The sequence below is a fragment of the Pristiophorus japonicus genome, chromosome 4, assembly GCF_044704955.1.
Source record: "Pristiophorus japonicus isolate sPriJap1 chromosome 4, sPriJap1.hap1, whole genome shotgun sequence".
Lineage (NCBI taxonomy): Eukaryota > Metazoa > Chordata > Chondrichthyes > Pristiophoridae > Pristiophorus > Pristiophorus japonicus.
Window position 1 is genome coordinate 113,956,439 of NC_091980.1, and position 21,689 is coordinate 113,978,127.

At 44.8% G+C, this 21,689-nt stretch overlaps 1 protein-coding gene across 1 annotated transcript; it reads left to right on the top strand.

The window, feature by feature from the left end:
• Nucleotides 1-203: 203 nt before the first annotated feature.
• Nucleotides 204-722, top strand: LOC139262481 (large ribosomal subunit protein uL5-like). Its single transcript, XM_070877663.1, has one exon. The coding sequence runs from the start codon at nucleotides 204-206 to the stop codon at nucleotides 720-722; it is 519 nt and encodes a 172-aa protein (XP_070733764.1).
• Nucleotides 723-21,689: the final 20,967 nt, after the last annotated feature.

A 21,689-nucleotide genomic window follows, 5' to 3' on the forward strand; every position in this document is an offset into this window, starting at 1 on the left:
TAAAGATCAAAGTAGTGTTACACAGGACTGGACACCAGAACCTAATGGTATATCGCATTAGAACAAATGTCAATATTACAATGTTATTTTAACATTAGGTCATAAAGAATTGTTGTGCCTTGAGCATCATTATTGACAGAGTTGACAAACTTGAGAAGCTAGCAATTAGGAGAATATGAAGTGCCATACAGGACTCTGGGGCGATGGCGAGTGAAAAGAAGGAAAACACTATGCGCAAGCTCTGCATCAGGAAGCTGTGTCTGAATATCTGTGTAGGTGAAAGTGGTGACAGACTCGCCAGAGCTGCTAAAGTGCTGGAGCAACTCATTGGCCACACCTCAGTGTTTTCCAAAGCTTGCTATACTGTCCGATCATTTGGTATCAGAAGAAATGAGAAGATTGCTGTTCATTGTACAATTCGAGGAGCTAAAGCTGAGGATATTTTAGAGAAGGGTCTAAAGGTTTGGGAATATGAACTGAGGAAGAGCAACTTCTGTAACACTGGGAACTTTAGCTTCGGGATCCAGGAACGCATTGATCTGGGCATCAAGTATGATCCTAGTATTGGAATTTATGGTTTGGATTTCTACTTGGTCATGGGGCGGCCTGGTTTCAGTATTTCTGATTTTAAAAAAAGGTATAAAAGGGACGGTCATCTGACCACTGGTGAAAGCTCATGTTATGACATTGGACTAAAGAAAGAAAGACTTGGATTTATATAGTGCCTTTTACGACCACCGGACTTCTCAAAGCGCTTTACATCTAATGAAGTAAAAGGGAATAGTCTGCAAAATGCCATTACCACCTCCTCCCTTCCAATTATTAATGCATTGCAGTATTTTAGAAACTGTATTCACAGAATGCTACCTTCACAATACTGTACACTCACCAGCTATGTGAAGGCTATGTTCTGCAGGCCCCTTAATTCTCTGAAGTGTATCACTTTAACAGAGCCAGGCTAACAATTATTTTCAATGCTCAGTCATTTCATTGAATCCAAAATCTGAATGACATCTTCACAATAACACATATACAAAGGCCACAGCTCATGGATATCTGTTCCCTGCACATGTAAAGGTGACTTACCCAACAAAGAGCACCTCCAATCTGCTCAAACATCTTCACTCACCGTTGCATCCAGAAACATACCAGCAAAACGTACTGATTAGAGTGTTAAGTTTGATGGCTAAGTTTTCTTGGCACGTTTATTAGTAATGCCAGTGGATATATCATACCATTACTCACAGATTATATGGACTGGGCTTTCACTTTTTCCTTCTATTGCTATCATTGATGGAAGTGGAGCTGAGGTTTAGGCCAAGATATTGGATGTGATTTCATACCAGAGCTATCTACTGTACTTTAATCTCCCTAATCTTTCCCCAAACCCTTTGACATTTTTTTTCAAATGCTTATGTAATTCCCTATTAAATGTCATAATTGGCTGTCAAAAGCCACTTGTGGTATTGCATTCCATATACCATTAACACTTAGAAAAACATTGGCTGCGATTTCGCCAACAGTGGTGAGATGGGTGCGACTGGCATTGTGGGGAATGTACGACTCCAACCCGCTCTCAACACAATTTTACGATGATTGGGCTTGTTAAGCCTGCCCTGCGAGATTCCCAGCCAATTAACAGGAAGCTGGTCTGATGATGTGTCATCAGCTGGTTTCCTTAAAGGGACCATGGGCAACTTTTTTTTAGACAGTTCTTCTGTCAGTGTTCTACAGCATTGAACTGCTGAAAACACTGACGAGCACTGCACAAAGGTGCATGACTGCACTCAGGCTCTCCCATGGCCCCCAGCAGATGCTTATGGAGGGATTCACAGCACACAGGGAGATTCTCTTCCATTCCATGGGATGGAAGAGACCTTCCCAGGACACCAACGCAGCCTGGTTGCACGTTGCACAGGAGGGCACAAGCAGGGATGTCGTCGGAAGGACCTGGTTGCAATGGCGCAAACTTATCAATGATCTCAGTAGATCACAAAACATTACTGTAAAGCCACAGTCAACCTCATCCTGCTGTGCCACTCATCATATCCCCATCATTCTGCATTCCCTACCCTACCCCTGCACATCCTTACTCACACCAACTTACCTTGCACCTCCACCCATTCCTCTCTCTATCTACATTATCACTTCCCCATCTCACTAGCCATACCTCACACTCCCCCTCGTCCTTGTCCAATCATACCAACTAACACACAAGGATAGGCACTTGGATGTTTTAGCCAATGTTCATGAAGTGTTTCAGCAAATGTGTTGTCAAACATTGAAATCTTTATTTTGAACACATTGTACAGATTTGTGTGCACCTTTGGAAGTGGCTTAGTGAGTTGTAGTGAATGGTGAGATATAAGAGTACCCTGTACAATGATGAGGAGTGTGAAAGGAATGGCTTCGGCACTGCAGGGATGCTTTATTATGCTGGTGTGGGGTGGTGCCAACCTGGCACATCATGTGGCAGCTACGGTGCACAGCAGTGAAGTAAATGTGTCCATGGAAAGGCCATCCCCGGCCTTCTAGGCAGCAATGTGGTCAAGTGCTGATGCTGTGTGTCCTGTACAGCATCAGTTGATTGTGGAGAAGGTTGGTGTTGGTAATGCTGGTGTGTTTAGTGATGTTGGGGCTGATCGAGATTGGATCCTGAGGACCAAAGTGAGATTTTTTTCAAGGGCTCCGATGCTACTGGAATAGATGGCAGGTGAGGTTGAGATAACAGAAGTGATCTGTCAATGGTGAGAGAGGTTGCACCAAGGAGGTGACAGTGAATAGAGAATTCAATGCAAAAACTGCATACAGCTCAAAAGTCCCTTCCAAATCCTGAAGGCTTCAGCCTCTGACATTGGAAAGTGAACAGTTGTGAAATGGTAGCTTTTATACCACTTTTGTAGCTGTCAACTAGCCAAAGTGATAGAGAATCACTGAGAACGCAACACACTTACCTGGTGTGAAATCCGAGGGATGGCAAACTCGTCAAAAAGTTGGTAAAATTGTAAGTGCCTGCTTTTAATCCTCTTAAATATCATTGAACTACCTGTTAAGTACTTTAATTAACTGGTCCACCACTTGTTGGGTCAGTGTCGGGCCTACGATCCGCACGCTGACCCGACAGTTGAAAAATTTACAAGGAGGCGGGTTCCGAGAGGGATCACATCCCTCTGTCAATCAGGGCCATTTTGACAGTGTATCTGTCTCGAAATGCACACTCGTAGGGCTGGGAAGATCCCGACCATTGCTTCTTACCTTTGCTTTCTGCTTCTAGCATTAATTATGAGCTTGTAGACTGAAGAGATGAAAAAAAGCAAATAGTAGATAAAGCAAAGTAACTAGGGATAAAAATTTGAAAGAAAAAGGAGAAAAAAAAATGGAGTAGATTTTACGAGGTTAAATGATGACATAACTAGTTGCTGAGTAGGCTTGACCCCAGTAAACCGTAGTATCTAGGGTGCTGTTCCTGGACCAGTAACTTTGGAATCAGAAAGAGTAACTATGGCCCTGATTTAAACATCCCCCATCTGGTAGAAATCGTCCCCACGGATCTCATGCTGCGGACTCCTGCAATTTATTTGTGCTCCCGCCTGCCAACTAAGCTGTTAACCTGGCCGCTAAAGGGCGGGAGATAACATTATGTTATTTAAATTAGACCCTGCCATTAAGATTGGCAGGACCCCCACGTCCCCAACCTAGCCGGGTGTTCTACATGCTATCGTGTTCCTCCGCACACTCCCCACCTCTTCATTAATATTGGGACCTATGATTCTACACCAGTAACACTGCTTTATTAAAGCACAAATTACAGTTTTTCTGTAATTTACTTATTTACTTTCCTAACAACCTGTTCCGACCAGTTAATAGCACTTAACTAGAAATCCCAAAAGGGTAGAATTACTAAATATTTGTTCGATCAGGATTGATGGCACATCATGTCTGTGAGAGGAATAACAGGTAATATTAGTCAACCAGCTTCACAGTATTACAATAGCAGAATAAAAAGAATAAGCTGGAAGGAAGATCCTGGCAAAAGAGTTTGGTTAGCAAAACATAAATTTCTACCTTTTAATTGTTTTATTTATTATAAAAGAGAGAGCATCTGACCTACACTCCCACTCCTACCATGTTCCCAAGGTGGTAGCCCATGTAAATGATGTTAACCCATTACTTACAAAGCTCAGACAGGGACTTGACACTGTGTCACCTCTAAATCAGAAGGATGTGGGTTCAAGCCACACTCCAGAGACTTCATTAAAGGGGAGGGCCAAGCTGCCGACTCTGTGGGCGGGAAACGGGGCCATCCCTGGACCACCAGGAAGCGGGGTGCCATGGCAGCAGTCCGGCACAAAAGTGGAGTGCCAGGCTGCAAGATTGAGGACCAAGAAGACCACGGGCTAGATTTTCCATTATTTTTGCATGCATACTGCCCACTTAATGTCCATTTTAACGCTGAAATGAGGTACAACGCCCATTTTTCGCCTATTTAGCCACAAAATGGAAAGTAATGTCCATTTCTCGGTCACTTATCACTGAGTGTTACTTTCGGCATGTACGTAACGCCAATAAAAAATAATACCGCCCGCCCACTATTTTGGGGAGGAAAAATCAGAATGGCCGAAACTAATGCCCATTATATCGCCCAGTGTTACTTTTGGCATGTAATTAACGCCGAGATTTAATAATACCGTCAGCCACTGTTTCTTGTCGTAAAGATCACATTTGCTGAAACTAACGCCTAGAAAATCGCCCAGCTTTACTTTCAGCACCTCGCATACATCTCGCCAACAATATCACTCGCCGAAAAAACCGCTGTGAAAAAGTTGAACTGACCTCAGTGTTATGGACGCCATTTTCTAAATCGCTGGTTGCATCATCTAAAAGGCTGCTCTGCTTCAACTTCGGGGGAGTTTGGATGTACTCTGGAGGTCTTTTAAGGTGATGTAAACATCTGTGGATGATTGGAATTTACTTTAGGTACTGTAGTGGGGACATTTATTGCTTGTGAACAATCGGTATTATACTGATAGTTATTGGAATGGGGCTAGCCATTTCTCAGCCTGTCTTGATGACAACACAGATGCTGCAGAGTAGAGATGGAAAAAGCTATATTTGACAGCATTATGTGCCCAATCTAAGATGTGCCAGACTGATGAGGAGGACGAGACCATACACCCTCCGCACTTACAGGGAGAAGCGGTGAGAATGCATACTGAAAATGTATATTGAATGTATACAGACATTGAAGTTGAGAACGTGGGAAATGTATAGGGACAGTAAAAGTTAACAAAGGATTCATGGAGGAATAGCCATAAAAATCTCAGACTGGAGACTGCAAATGTTACAATATTGACACAGCTTGCAAACCAACTTCAAGGTCTTATTAAATCATACCACTAACCTGAAACATTAACAGAAGAATAATGGTTCTTTGTGTAAAAACAGACCATACTGAGGTCGGCTTATGAGTGGACAAAAAGAAAGAGGGATCAAAGGGGATAGGCTGAACTAGGATGTCACTCTAATTGTATCTTGTTATCTTTTACCGAAAATGTATAACCGTTGTGCCTTTACAATGTAACGTCACTTTGTCCATAGGAAGTGGGTGCGATCTATCAGGAAAGCATTCCTTCTGTCTGATAAAGTCCTGGCCGGTATATCTTTACAATAAAGCCTGCTTTGTTATAAGCAATAATGGTATTCGACTCAGTGAATTCGCTGAACCAGATTGAGGGAAAAGAATCTACATTTTACATTGGTCTTACCTCAACTTATCCGAGCACACCTGCCTTCGGAGACTGCGCTTCCACAAAGAGGTTATCAGTGAGATATGTCAGTTCATCAGGGCGGATCTGTAGCCTGCCAGCACCATCAGGATCGCACTGTCTGTCGAGGTCAAGGCGGCACTTTCGTTCTACACGTCTGGTTCCTTTCAGGCCTCCGCTGGCGACATTTGCGCTATATCTCAGCATGCCACACATTGCTGCATTAGACAGGTCACTGTACGCACGTAAGATGGACTTTATCAGCTTCCCTATCACCATGGTGGCTCAGACTGAGAGGGCTCTAGGATTCTACCGAATTACTAACTTCCCCAAAGTGCAGGGAGCAATAGATTGTACGCACATCGCCAAGCGGGCACTTTTTCAGGATGCAGACGTTTTTCGGAAACGAAAAGGATTTCACTCCCTGGAGGTGCAACTTGTTGTCGACCACAACCAGATAATTATGGCAGTGAATGCCAAATTTCCGGGCAGCACCCATGATGCTTACATCCTGCGTGAGAGCACTGTATCTGACATGTTTCCTAGTCTGCCATAAGGTCAATGCTGGATGATTGGTGACACCCACACCGAAGCCGAGAAGCGATACAATGAAAGCCACAGAGCCACATGCAATGTGATCCAGAAAACCATTGGTGTGCTTAAGCAGCGCTTTAGATGCCCGCAGCAATCAGGAGGGGAGCTCCAATACCACCCTGATTAGGTAGCTCAATTTGTGGTCGTGTGCTCCATGCTGCACAACTTGGCTATCGGGAGGGGGCAAGAATTGCCAGAAGGGACTGACAGTCCACCTCAGGAGACAGGGGAAGAGGACGACAATGAGGTGGATGCTGACCTTGGCCCAGACAATCAGACTGACTATGCAACCATGTCCATGCCCTTTCCAGACTGCAGGAAAGGGCCCGTAGTGGCTACATAGCTGCAAGACTCTTACGTCAGCAGCTCATAACTGAGTGCTTTGCCTGAAAGAACGTTGCTGTTATTTACGAAGCTGACACACTATTGTGTGTGCAGCTCAGACATCAATGGTGGGCATCACCTTGGTGTCAGTTAAAGTTTAAGTTGATTCAAGTTAAGTTTAATTATACCCTTTCATGTTAAGGAATCACCAGTGTGTAACGGTCCAGCTATCTGAGACAATGCGCAACAAGGTTATGTTAAATAAAAAATATTTAATCCGACCATTTGTCTGAAATCATAAGTATAACTGTCAAAAACACCCTATCACCACCCCACTCCATCCCAACCCACAACACATTTATAACATTAACATTAATCAATGGTCAACATTTCCAGCAACACAGAACACAAATGCAAACCAACAAGGTGGCCCCTCCCCCCCGTACCCCAGACCTTGCAACAAACTTGATACACCAAGATGGAAATATTACAAAGCCATCACCTGCGGACATGCACCTCATTTTCCTACCCCCCCACCTTTCTTCTCCCCAGCTTTACCCCTTACCCTCCTGACTCAACGCCGCCTGGCCGAGGAGCTCCTCAGGTGCTGCGTCATTGGGGGGGTTGATGGCAGATCCGATGGTTGCACAGATACGGGAGAGGAGGGCCCTGAGGTGGGAACCTTATCTGAGCCAGAAGCAAGATGTTCCTCCTGACTCGCGTGTGTCATTGGCAATGGGAGTGCGGCACCTTGGGGTGCAGTGCCGAGTTCCAGGACCACTGGGAGACCTCTGCCACCAGAGTTCCTGGCTATTGCCTCCAGGGCCTCCGCCATCCACAGAACGTACTCCGTCATGGTGCCGGACATGCCCATTGTTTGGAGGATCTGCTGACCTACGTCAACAGTCCTCCTGGACAAGTGTACCATGTCGCCGCTCAGCTCTGCTGCTCGTGAAGCAGACCTGCCACATCTAGAAAACCTCCGTGGGGTCGGCGCTGTCCTGGGGACATCTGTGATGCCCTGTGGTGAGGTGCTTGGGCCCTGTACCTCACAGTGGAGGTGTGAATGGCTGCAGAAGCACTAGATGGCGTTGGGGTCGAATGCGTTATGGAGCCTGGTGATGCAGGCTCCTCAAAGTCCCCACTGTCATCCGTAGAGAATGGACTCAGCAGATCCATGAGCGAGTGATGTCGATGATGACTGGTGGCCTCCCACCCCTTCGCCTCTGCTTGGCCCTGTTCTTTGAAACTTTCTTCTGTAAAAGGTAACAGCAGGACGACATGGCATGAGATCATTGCGTGATATCATTGCTAGGTACTGTCACAGAGACTGATACAACATGTAAGCGACAGATGTAATCATGATTATCATGATAATTATCATTCTTTACCTAAAGACATACACCGTGAACGCAGGCTTGGACATTCCCGGTAAAAGTGAAAGACCTCACATTTGATTTTAATCACTCATTACACTTACAAATCAAATTATATAAATATATAAGTACATGTAAATGAATGTAATACTTACTCTTGCGGATCTGACAAGGTCGTTCCATCGCTTTCGGCATTGGTTGCCCTCACGCACCTCGTCGGTCACCGACGAGACTACCTCGGCTATCTCAGCCCATATCCTCTGGTAAGCCTTTGGAGTGGGCTTCCCACACCCTCCCTGTGTCAATTGACCCCAGCGTGACTTGACTTCCTGCAGGAGGGAGGCAGTTGCCTCGTCCGAGAATCTCCTCGCTCTCTCATCCTTCCAATTGTTCCTCTCCAAGCTCACTGCTCTCGCCAGCGTCCGTCTCCACAGTGTGCTGTGTCGCCTCCTCCATTCCCTCCATTGTACGCACCAAACTGCGAAAATATTTCGCTGGTAACAGCTAAATTTTTGCTCACAATTCTGTGTTAAGGTCAAAATTCTCCCTCCTACCTCCCAAAGCAGCCAAACAAGCACTTATACCACACCGACACGTGCCTTCTCTCCCTCTCAGCTCCCTCTCTGTCTCCTCTTGTGCGCATGTAATGATGACCCCGGACCTCCTGAAACACCAGAAACTAGCGTTGCCATGCCGTTGCTAATGACGTCGAAACTTTACGGCAGAAGGTCAGAGAAATTTAATGTTAACGCCCATTTCAGATCGCTCGCGGTAACGCCCATTTAAAAAAATGCAAAGTAAGGGTTTTTACAATGGGCCCATGCTGGAAATAACGTCCATTTTTGGCCGATTTGCAAAATATGGAAAGTCTAGCTCCAAGATTGGTAAGTCGGCCATTTTTGTTTTACATTGCCCACCTTCCCTTTAATTATTGCCCCGCGAGTGGCCTACAGCCCAGGATGGGCCCTTGGAAGTTGTCCCTCGGAAGTTGCCGCGGGTATTGCCCGCAACAGCTTCAGGGGGCTCTACTGAATTTTCGCTCCGGAGCAAAAACGGGTGATGAGGTCGTCATCGCCGACGTAGTGGAGTGAGATGCTACCGTTTGGAGTGGGCAATAAACTCCCACAGAATTTCGCAGGAGTCGGTCGTGATGCCGCGCCCAGACGGAAAGTCATTTGCGCCCCATTAGCGCCCCGCAGCAGTGCTAATGGGAGGCGTAACCGCCACAAAGTTCTCCCCCAAAGGGTCCCATGGCCAGGCCCATCGAGAAGAATTTGGGGGCTTGCTATATCACCTTCTTTGGACACAACCCTATACGCCAAACTTTGTTGCCAAAGAGTTCAATTTAAAAATCTGCTATAGATTATAATCAAATGGAATTTAGAAAAGGAGTATTTGTAAATTTCATCATTTAATGTATTAATATAAGATTCTTATGCTCTTATGTTTAAGTTTATTTAACAGAAAACAGAAAAGGCTGATAGTTTTTCTGTGTCTCCTCCTAGCCCCACAGGAAGGTGTTTTATTTAAATATTGTTTTTGTTCACTTACCTTTCATTGGCAGCTGCAGGCACCACTGAAGAATCCTGAGTAGGACAGGCCCAATGCCTGCCCCGCTCAATGGCAACAAATTTTGAAAAGGGATCCTTTAGGCCCTGAATTTACATATTTAAGGCTAATGCCTGTTCTAAGCATTGACCTAAGATGCATAAATAGAAGGACCCAAGAATTTAGTAGTGGGACCAACGCCTGCACAAAATGAGCACAGACTGGCTACAGACACTGCGAGAGTGGTAAGCCTTGTGGCCGTTTTACGCCCGATGAACAGATATAACATATACCAATTGCTACTCCACTGTGTTTAAAGAAAGCATTTGTGCTAGTTGGATGGAAAGAGTTAAAGCACCATTATCATTGTTAGTCATACTGCACACCCACTGCTTGCCCCCCCCCCCCCCCACTGCCCCCTATCCACTCCCCGATTTCACTGGTATGTTGTTCTTGTGTTTGCTTTCTGTCCAGCTCTGCTCTACAAATGTGCCAGTCATCAGTGTTAAACTGTTAACTTTAAACATTAATGCCACTCATTTAAAACTTGTCATTTCTATATTGTGCCGAAATATGGGGATTTATATGTTTCTGACCAAATAGCTCTCGGCCGGCAAGGCTGATTACACTCACGTTATCAGGTAGTATTTAAAAAAAGGAAATCTGTCTCTTAATATATTTTAAATTCTATTTCACATGCTTTTTTTTCCAAAATAGTGCAGAAAATGTATATCCTTTTGGGTCAACAGTTTCAGTTCTCTCAGGATCAAATAACCACCTTGCTTGAAAATCTACAAACTGCAGTGTGACCAAACTCCCTGATGAGCAGTGTGAAACCGAGGCCCAGCTCACCCCATGACCTCTCCACTTAAACTATGGTTGCCATGGACACCACACTCTATAAATAAAACAGTTATTCCCAGTATTTTTTGCTACAAATTATGGACTGTGGTTTATACAATTCCTATTGATAAACTATGATCAGAAAGAGCTAACATATTTTTGTAAAGGTTATACCCCTGATATTATTCTGGTGAATCAGACGCATTCAAGATTTTTAGTTTGGCAAGCTGAATTCCAGGGATCAAAATAACTTTGTGCTGTGGGAGATAGAGGGTTTCTTCTCAGCAGCTCGCTGTGGTGAAAACATGCATGACCGTTCTTTTCAGTTAATGCAGCATTTATAGGGAAATCATTAAGGCTTTGTGTGAAGCTGTCTGCCGGCAGCCTTCTGCCATGAGTCAAGTTAATGATGTGGCAGGCATGCAGTGCCGTGCATGACCTGAAAGGCCGTCTCTGGAATTGTGTCACATGGTGTTACTATTTTTTTCCTCTTTTGGGATCAATGAATCTTTTTCATATATTTTAATTCTTACAGTGCTTGACTGCTTTGCTTCAAAGAGACTTAATAATCATCCTTGTCAGCCAAACTTTCAGACATCATCAAGACCACTTATACCACACACAACAGCTCCTTTCTCTTCCTGTTACATAGGGGCAGAAGATTAAATCTGAGTAGTACTGTCCTCAGTTAAACCATTTAAATTGCCTTTCTGATACTGACTGACCCATTGTTTTCTTCATTATTAAATGCCACTCAGGGACAAAGAGGGCAAGCTTTAACACACCACCATTAGCAACAGATCAGTGAAATTCTAACAAGTCCCCAGAATAGGTGTTTCCTTGTTTGTTGTAAAACTTAATTATTACAGCCACATATAATTTGAGTTGTCAGAAAAGTTAATTTTGAAATGCCTTTAATGGCACTAAAAAAAACATTAGCTGCAGTCTGTGTTTGTGCTTAACGTACATCCCACAATACACAACTTAAAATCTCTCAAGACATGTCCTCAGCGTGATTTTCGTATGCCTTATCGCCTCATTTACATTGAAAAATGGGATAATAGGCAAACTATTTTTTAAATAAAAACGGAACTCATTGGCTGCCCGAGGCTTCTCTGACTCGATATTTGAGCAGGCCTCAAAATGGGTGCCCAGCGCTTCTGCCTGAAACTGGTGGGAACTTTATTTCAATATTTAAGTCGGGCTCCTATACCTGTTGTAGGACCCTGACAATTTTTGAGGACCAATGCACAGGGAGTGCATGGCGCATGCACTGCCCATATGGACCTAGCATGGTGTGGCCAAATCAAGGGTCCTGAAATGAATTGCTGCAGGCCACTCCAAAATTGGGCCAAAAATCTTCTTTATTTTTTAGGGTCAGTAAGAGCACAAGTGCTCCACCTGGACCCATGAAAATACTCCGGACCACTGCTGGTCCCTTGTGCAACGCCCCCAACCCCCACCCCCCTGGGATTGCCTCCCCAGGACTAGACTATTAAGGTTGGCATAGGAGCTAGCCAGTTTCTCACCCTCACCGACCAGTGAGCTGCCTCAGAGTGCGTGCTCAGTGCTTGCTGCTCACTAGCTTCATGCTAATGAAGGCCGATCGCCAAGGTGTTTCGGTCCATTTGTGGGTGCAATCTGGCAGACAGCGCAATCTCAACACCTGCCCGATTAGTCTACCAGACAAAAATTGCCCCCTTCATGTCAGGAGTACAGATATTTGAAGTTGGCTACACATAAAACTGATTAAAACAAAATATTGAAAAGGTGGACTCATGTCATTTTGGACTCAAGTCAGTGAATTAATATAAGGAGTTCATAAATTGACTTCACTGTAAGGAATGTATGTCACGGTAGCTGCTAATTTTCATTCCAGCCTACATAGAGTGTAATTAAATATAATATAATATACGAGTACACATGTAACCTAGTAGAATGTCTCAGGTAGATGCTATAGATTTAAACAGCGGTGCAATTATGCATTTAAAACATACCTCATAAGCAATGCATTATAATTCTTATAAACATATTAATTTTTTAAAAAGTATAAAAGCATACAGGGATTTGAACCAAACTTTACATACCATGTTCTATGGCAGTCAGATCAAAGGAAGCCCTATTGATGAGCTGTCAGTAAAAAAGGTTCAAAACAAATCTATCTCAAGATTTATTGACTGGTGTTGAATTCTAATGTTTTCAATGGACATACAGTCCCAGGTGTACTGGAAGGCTTCCTTAGTTCCCAGTGGGGTTGCTACTCAAGCAAAGCTGACAGAACTCTGTTTCACCTGTGTAATTCTCTGGGTCATTGCACATTCCCGAATGACGCATCTTCAGAGAAAAACTAGGAGCTAAACTCCCCTCGTGGGGAGTGTTGCTACTGCTGTTGGGGAGAGTTTAAACTAGCTTGGCAGGAGAATGGGAACCTGAGAACAAATTCAATCAGGAAAGAAGTAAAGCTGAAATTGCAAAGAATGTAGAAAGTGAAGTTGTAAGGCAGAGGAAACAAGGGTTAGTAAGTAGTAATCAAGGAGGTCTTCCTGTGCTAAATGGTATATACTTCAATGCAAGGAGTATAGCGAATAAGGTGGATGAGCTGAGAGCACAGGTAGACACTTGGAAGTATGACATTATAGCCATTACAGAGACATGGCTGAAAGAGGGACAGATTTGGCAGCTCAATATTCCTGGTTACAGGATTTTTAGATAGGACAGAGAGAGGGGTAAAAAGGGTGGGGGTTGTCGCGGTATTGATTAAAGAAACTATTACAGCTGTGAGGAGGGATGATATGTTAGAGGGATCATCAAATGAGGCCATATGGGTCGAACTGAAAAATAAAAGAGGGGCAAACACACTGCTGGGTGTGTATTATAGACCCCCAAACAGTGGGAGGGAGATAGAAGAGCAAATATGTAGGCAAATTTCTCTGCAATCCAAAAACCATAGGGCAATAATAGTAGGGGATTTCAATTATCCTAGTATTGATTGGGATAAATATAATGTGAAGGGTATAGAGGTGCAGAATTCCTAAAATGCATTCAAGAGAACATTTTTAATGAATATGTAACAAGCCCAACACATGAGGGGAGGTTCTGGATTTAGCTTAGGGGAATGAAGCTGGGCAGCTGGAAGGGGTATCAGTGGGAGAGCGCTTGGGTGCCAGTGACCATAATTCAGTCAGATTCACGGTAGTTATGGATAAGGACAAGGATAAACCAGGAATAAAAGTCCCAAATTGGGAAAAGCTAACTTTGCTAAGTTGAGAAGTGATTTGGTCACAGTGGACTGGAAACAGTTATTTAAGGTAAATCAATGTCGGAAAAGTGGGAGGCATTAAAGGAGGAGATCCGGAGGGCTCAGGCCAAACATGTGCCCTTAAAGAAAAAGGGTGGGAATAACAATTCTGGAGCCCCCTAGATGTCTAGAGACTCACAGGGAAGGATAAAGAAAAAAACGGAAGCTTATATCATATACTGACGACTAAATACTGTAGAATCTCTGGAGGAATATAGGAAGTTCAGAGGTGAAATTAAAAAGGATATTAGGAATGCTAAGAGAGAGCATGAAAAATTCTTGGAAGTAAAATCAAGGAAAACCCAAAGATGTTCCATAAATATTGTTATGTCTTTAATACTCTTATGAATGACTCCACGAGGTCTGGTATTGTACTTGAGCTGTTGTGACCTTAGTCCCATTTATTGTAACTCCAGAGTGAGGCACAAGCATGGTGGGCAGCCTTTTATACTGGGCCCTGAACACCAATGCAGGTGACCCTCAGGTCTCTCACCACAGTGCCCTCTGGTGGCACACCTTATGTGACTATACATTTAGTATACATGGTCTACATACATGACATCACTTCCCCCCAAGTGTTTAAAGCAAATTGACTCATACATTGACGGTGACCTGGACTTTGCTCTTCCTGGTTGACCATTGGAGGGTCGCTTCTAGCTTGGGTGGGTTGGTAGTGAGATTTGTTGCCAGTAGAGGTCCCAGTGGTTTCTGGTTGTGAGTCCATGACTACTCCCCACACAGAGATCATGCTAATGGCCCGTTACATGCAAGTTGCATTCAAGTTCATCACATGTGTTTTACATTTACATCTTGGTACATTTGTTGGCTGGATTACAGTTGTGTTTCTTTTTGTGTGGTACATTTACATGATCAGTACAGGTATATCAGTACAGGTACACAAAGACAGTCTAGTTCCAGCACGGCCGGATGAGATCCGGGTCGTCTGGTGGTGGCGCAGCGCCCCATGTTAGTGGGTCTGTGGGCGAGGTGAGCTCATTTTGCTCGAGTTACCGGAGCTCAGGGCTCTTGCCGTTACTCCGAGTGTCGTGCAGGCCCAAAGACAGCTGATGTGTCTGTGACCTCCCTCTCCTTTTCGTTTGCACCGTGTTGCTGCTGCTCCCTGGGAAGCAGTCTGAGCGAGTGAGCATTTCGTCTAAGTGACGGTGGGGCTGCCTCGTCTTGTCTCGCTTTCCTTGAGGGCACTGTTGTGAGCACTCTCTAGTTTGGGATCCTGGCTGGTCCAGGTCCCGTTCGGAGGAGCCGTGTAGGTGACCCTTCGCTCTTGGGCATTGCCGTGGTGGCGAGTGGGTTTGTGGGCTGTGCCTTTTCCACCCGGGTGGTGGGCGACGGTAGCTGACTGCGAGAATAGGTGCAGTTTACTGTTTCTGGCCCGTGGCGGTTCATGCCATCAGGTGCCTGCAATGTTAAACCGATCTGAGGCAGGGTATCGCTACCGGTGCCTCTGCTCTCCGGGGATCGTTTACTCTGCGGCTTGTCTACTTCTGTCAGCTGTGGGGAGACTTTAAGATACGCCGTTCTGGTCCCGGGGACGCAGGCTACAGCACTGGGTAGCCCGCTGGACCTGTATACGACCATTAGGTGTTCGCCCGCTACATTGGCTGATTGCAATTTGCACCCGACATCGCTCAACAATGTTTTGCTCATTACAGCTGGATTTTTACATTGGTTACCAATTTCAAGCAGTTCATTCAAAAATGGCGGGTTGTTGGCCTCCTTTAAAATGGCCTTACTACTTTTACCCCAATCATTTTCCTTGCGTAGAACCATGTGTCGTTGCTCCATTAGCACTGCACCTCGTGGTTTGGACACCATCTTTTCCCTGTCCATGATGTCGGCTGCTGCGATCTTCTTTCCCAGGGATTCTGCCGCTGAAGCTGGGAAGGCGCCCTCAGATCCAATCTTCCTCCCCAGGAGTCCTGCCACTGAAACTAGGAGGGTGTGTTTGGGTCATCTCGGCCGGATCATCGCCACGCAGTCGTGATGAGTGGTCTGTGCCTCGGGGGCTGCGCGGATCTGCTCTCCGGTGCCTGGTCCAACCGAAGGTGGGGGCTTGTTCTGCCTCTGAGCATGGGGGACGTTGATCGCTGGAGGGATGAAGTCTTCCCAGTTCCAATTAATCTTCCCCATCCATCTTCTTCCAAGTAGTGTTGGTCCATCACCTGAAACAATCCACAATGGTAAATTGTGCACTGTGCCATCATGGGACACACTTCCATCCGGACACACTTACATCCGCACTACCAACAACTGATATCAGTTCCTTGGTGTAGGTGCGCAGCTTTGCCTGAACCAGGACTAGCTTGGGTCGTTCAGCTTGATCGTTCCATTTCCTCTCAAAGGCTTCCTGGCTCATTACTGACTGGCTTGCCCCGGTGTCCGCTTCCATGAAGACTGGAACGCCATTTATCTCGACTTCCATTATCACTGGAGGACAATCTGTGGTGCAGGTATATACACCATACACTTTGTCCTGGGACTGAGCTGCCTCTCTAGCCATCTCCTCGTAATCTGGGCTGGATTCACAGCCATCTACTGATTCCTCTTCCACGTGGTGAGTTACAGCTCTTTTGCACATTTGCTAGAGATGGCTCTTTGTGCTGCAGCCTTTGCACACATAGTCTCTGAACCGACACTGATGAGCCCTGTGATTACCTCCGCAACACCAGCATGGTGCTACTCGACTTATGTTTACACCCCTCGGCAGACTCTGAGTTAAAGGACTCGGGGGCCTGTACGCTCTGCCCTGGGCAGATTCATGTTCAACAGTTCTGCCTGTGAAAGGCGCCATTCTATTTACAGTACTTGCCGGGTTTGAGTCCTGAGAGTGAGTCATCATCTGCTTGGAGCTGCAGCTTGAGGTCATGAACGCCTGGCTGATGCTGATGGCCTTCTGCAGAGTGACAGTGGTTTTGGCAGACAGTAGCCTGAGAAGAAGGGCCTTGTGACCGAAGCCAATTACGAAGACATCCCGCAATGCATCGGCGAGGGATGCGCCAAATTCACGTGGTCCTGCCAGCCTCCTGAGGCCGGCAGCGTACTTCGCGATTTCCTGGCCCTCGGGGCGGTGGTGTGTATAAAATCGATGCCTGGCCATGAGGATGCTCTCCTTCAGTTTGAGTTGGTCCCGAATTAGCACTTTCAGCTCCTCATATGACTTGGTTGTTGTTTTCTCTGATGCAAGCAAGTCCCTGACGAGGCCGTAGACCGCGGGCCCACAACTGGTCAACAGGATAGCTCTGCGCTTATCTGCCAGTGTGGCTGGATCATCGCCTACCAGGTCGTTTGCTACGAAATATTGGTCGAGCCGCTCCGTAAAGGCTTCCCAATCTTCACTCTGAGAACTTTTCTAATGCACCAAAGTTAGTCATTTTTGCATGAACGTTTGTAATGAAAGCCAGTTGTTATGTCGTTAATATTCTTATAGAAACATAGAAAATAGATGGAGTAGGCCATTCGGCCCTTCTAGCCTGCACCGCCATTCAATGAGTTCATGGCTGAACATGCAACTTCAGTACCCCATTCCTGCTATAGAAAATTCCTGCTATGAATGACTCCACGAGGTCTAGTATTGTGCTTGAGTTGTTGTGACCTCAGTCCCATTTATTGTAACTGCAGAGTGAGGCACAAGCATGGTGGCAGCCTTTTATACTGGGCCTTGCACACCTATGCAGGTGACCCTCAGGTCTCCCACCGCAGTGCCCTCTGGTGGCACACCTTATGTGACTACATGGTCTACATGTATACTACATGACAAATATATTAAGAGCAAGAGGATAACTAAGGAAAGGGTTCAGCCTATTAGAGACCATGAGGGTAATTTATGTGTGGAGGCGGAAGATGCGGCTATGCTCCTTAATGAATACTTGGCATCTGTTTTCACAAAAGGGGCAATGTTGATACTGCTATTGAGGAGGTGTGTGAAATTCTGGATGAAATAGACATAGTGAAAGAGGAGGTATTGGGAGATTTGGCAGCTTTGAAAGTGGATAAGTCCCCAGGCCAGGATGAAATGCATCCCAGGTTGTTGAGTGAAGCAAGAGAGGAAATAGCAAAGGCTTTGACCATCATTTTGCAGCCCTCTTTGGATTGAGGCATGGTGCCGGAGGACTGAAGGGCTGCTAATGTGGTACACTTGTTTAAGGGAGAAAGGGATAGGCCGAGTAATTACAGGCCTGTCAGCCTAACCTTAGTAGTGGGAAAATGATTGGAAAAAATCCTGAAGGATAGGATAAATCTTCATTTAGAAAGGCATGGATTAATCAGGAACAGTCAGCATGGATTTGTTAAGGGCAGGTCGTGTTTGACTAACCTGATTGAATTTTGAGGAGGTAACCAGGAGGGTCAATGAGGGTAGTGCGTACGATGTAGTGTATATGGACTTTAGCAAAGCTTTTGATAAGGTTGCACATGGTAGACTGGTCACAAAGGTTAAAGCCCATGGGATCCAGGGCAAAGTGGCTAGTTGGTTTCAAAATTAGCTTAGAGGTAGGAAGCAAAGGGTAATGGTTGATGGATGTTTTTGTGACTGGAAGGATGTTTCCAGTGGGGTTCCGCAGGGCTCAGTACTGGGTCCCTTGCTTTTTGTGTATATATCAATGATTTAGATTTGAATATAGTGAGTATGATTAAGAAGTTTGCAGATTACACTAAAATTGGCTGTGTGGTTGATAATGAAGAGGAAAGTCATAGGCTGCAGGAGGATATTAATCTGCTGGTCAGGTGGGCTGAGCAGTGGCAAATGGAATTTAATTCAGAGAAGTATGAGGTGATGCACTTTGGGAGGGCTAATAAGGAAAGGGTATGCACATTAAGCAGTAGGCCACTTAATAGTGTAGATGAACAAAGGGACCTTGGAGTGCTTGTCCACAGATCCCTGAAAGTAGCAGGCCAGGTGATAAGGTGGTTAAGAAGGCATCCGGAATGCTTGCCTTATTGGCTGAGACACAGAATACAAGAGCAGGGAGGTTATGCTTAAATTGTATAATACATTGGTTAGGCCTCAGTTGGAATACTGCGTGCAGTTCTGGTCGCCATATTATAGGAAGGACGTGATTGCACTAGAGAGGGTGCTAGATTTATGAGGATGCTGCCTGGAATGGAGAATCTTAGCTATGAGGAGAGATTGGATAGGCTGGGTTTATTCTCCTTGGAACAGAGGAGGGTGAGAGAAGACCTCTTTGAGGTGTATAAAATTTTGAAGGGCCTGGATATAGTGGATTGCAAGGGCCTATTTCCTTTGGTGGAGGGGTCAATTACGAGGGGGCATAGGTTTAAGGTGGTTGGTGGCTAGGTTTAAAGGGGATTTGAGGGGAATCTTCTTCATGCAGAGGGTTGTGGGTGTCTGGAACTCGTTGTCTGGAAGGGTGGTGGAGGCAGAAACCCTCACCACATTTAAAAGGTGTTTTGATGTGCACTTGAAGTGCCGTAACCTGCAGGGTTATGGACCTAGAGCTTGTGAGTAGGATTAGACTGGATAACCTCTTGTTGGCTGGCATAGATACGATGGTAAGTACACCATGGAATCTAATACGACCAGAGAGATCTCCTGGACTAATTTCAATCACCTGGATGGGTCGGGGAGGAATTTTCCCAGATATTTTTCCCCAATTGGCCTGTGTTTTTATCTGTTTTTTTTGCCTCTCCCTGGAGATCACATGGCTCCGGGTGGGGTATCGCAGTTGTGTGGGGCGGGCTGGTTGAGCCAGATGCTCTTTACCTGTCCGCTATTGTTCGTAGGTTTATATGTAACCTTCAGGGCTGTTGACCGAGGGCTGTAAAGCTCTTAGTCGGCTGGCGTGCACACGATGATCCGAAATGGTCCCCATCTGCGTTGAAAATTTATATGTTTCTCTAAGGCTTGACTGGTGTCCCAACTGATCAGTAGAGATAAGAGGATCCAAAAAAGGTTTTAAAAAAACGAAATAAAATCATAACAAACAAAATCATAAGTATTCCTGTCCAATTTACTGTAATTCACAAGAACAATTTATACTTGAAATTAACCCAAGTCCATGTGGGATATATTTGGATTGTTGGTGGGCTGTCTAAAATGAGCACAGCCCACAGCTTAATGCTATTTGCCCAGTTACATTCATCCATATCTTTTCTTTCCATCCGCACACTCATACAAACAAACTTAATTTTCTGCTTAGTTATGATGTTTCAGTCTCATCCATTTCCACGTTTAGGACCAACCTTTTAACAGAAGGGAATCTGTAACAGCTAAACATCTAGTCATCTGTGTCAGCTGTGGCTCAGTGGGTAGCACTCTCGCCTCTGACTCAGAAGGTTGCGGGTTTAAGACCCACTCCAGGAACTTGAGCACAAAAATCTAGGCTGACACTCCAATGCAGTGCAGAGGGAGCGCTGGACTGTTGGAAGTGCCGTCTTTTGGATGAGACATTAAACCGATACTTCAACTGTCTGCTCCCTCAAGTGGATGGAAAAGATCCCATGGCACTATTTTCGAAGAAGAGCAAGAGAGTTATCCCTGGTGTCCTGGCCATTATTTATCTCTCAATCAACATAACAAAAAACAGATGATCTGGTCATTATCACCTTGCTGTTTGTGAAAGCTTGCTTTTTCACAAATTGGCTGCCACGTTTCCTACTTTGTAACAGTGATTACATTCCAAAAGTACTTCATTGGCTGTAACGTGCTTTGAGATGTCCAGTGGTCGTGAAAGGCACTATATAAATCCAAGTCTTTCTTTCTTAGTCAAACAACAATCATCCATTAAATAATGAGGTCATTCATAAACTTGGTTTGTATTCCCTTGAGTATAGAAGGTTGAGGGGGTGATCGAATCCAGGTGTTTAAAATGATAAAGGGATTCAATAGGATAGATTACAACAGTGACTATACTCCAAAAGTACTTCATTGGCTGTGAAGCACTTTGAGACGTCCGGTGGTCGTGAAAGGCGCTATATAAATCCAAGTATTTCTTTTTTTTAGATACAGCAATACTATTTCCTCTGGTGAGGCAATCTAGAACAAGGGGCATAATCCTAAAATTAGAGCTACACCATTTACAAAGGAAATCAGGAAGCACTTCTTAACACAATGGGTGCTGCAAATGGGAAATTCTCTCCCCCAAAGGCTGTGGGTGCTGCTCAATTGACATTTTCAAGACTGCGTTTGACAGATTTTTGTTAAGTAAGGTTATCAAGAGATAGGAATCAAAGGTAGGTAAATAGAGTTGAGGTACAGATCAGCCATGATCTAACTGAATGACAGAACAGACTCAAGGGGCTGAATGGCCTACTCCTGTTCATATATGTAATCTAATATATGACACACTATATTGCCATGTAGTAACATAAATAACTCAACAAATATACATAAATATATAGCAGTGAAAGATACACTCGGTCTTCAAAAATACTGAACAAAATATAACAGAGTACTCAAATTAGCATGTAGAATTTTTATGGACAAAACAAACAGAAGTACAACATTGTTAAAATACAGATTTTTAAAAGAAATAATACCAAGGATGTAAAATTCTGTTCTTTTTATTTATAGCCAGTTCAGATAATTATCATCTGTGACAGCCTGTGAAAACATCTGCCCAACAAATGACTAAAGGCCATTTAGTTAACTCTCAATGGCTAGGTTTACATTTTTTTTAATAAACCATATAGATCTCAGTTCTGATTCTTGATACAAAAGTGTTCTTCTCCAATCTTTCTGAAGTAACATTTTAACCACATTATAAATCTTTGATTGGGGGAATAATTGCCACCACAACTGCTTTTATTTGTGAGACATGAGCTTGTGCTGCTGGCACCCAGGGAATTGTTTCACACGGATGGCAGCAGCCCCGCAGTAAACAGTCAGCCGTGTGAGCCGGGCCGAAGCCCTCCTGGTGGCCCAGTGGGCGCCACTAAAGTGGCTGCAGAGCTTGCAGCGGCCCTCCC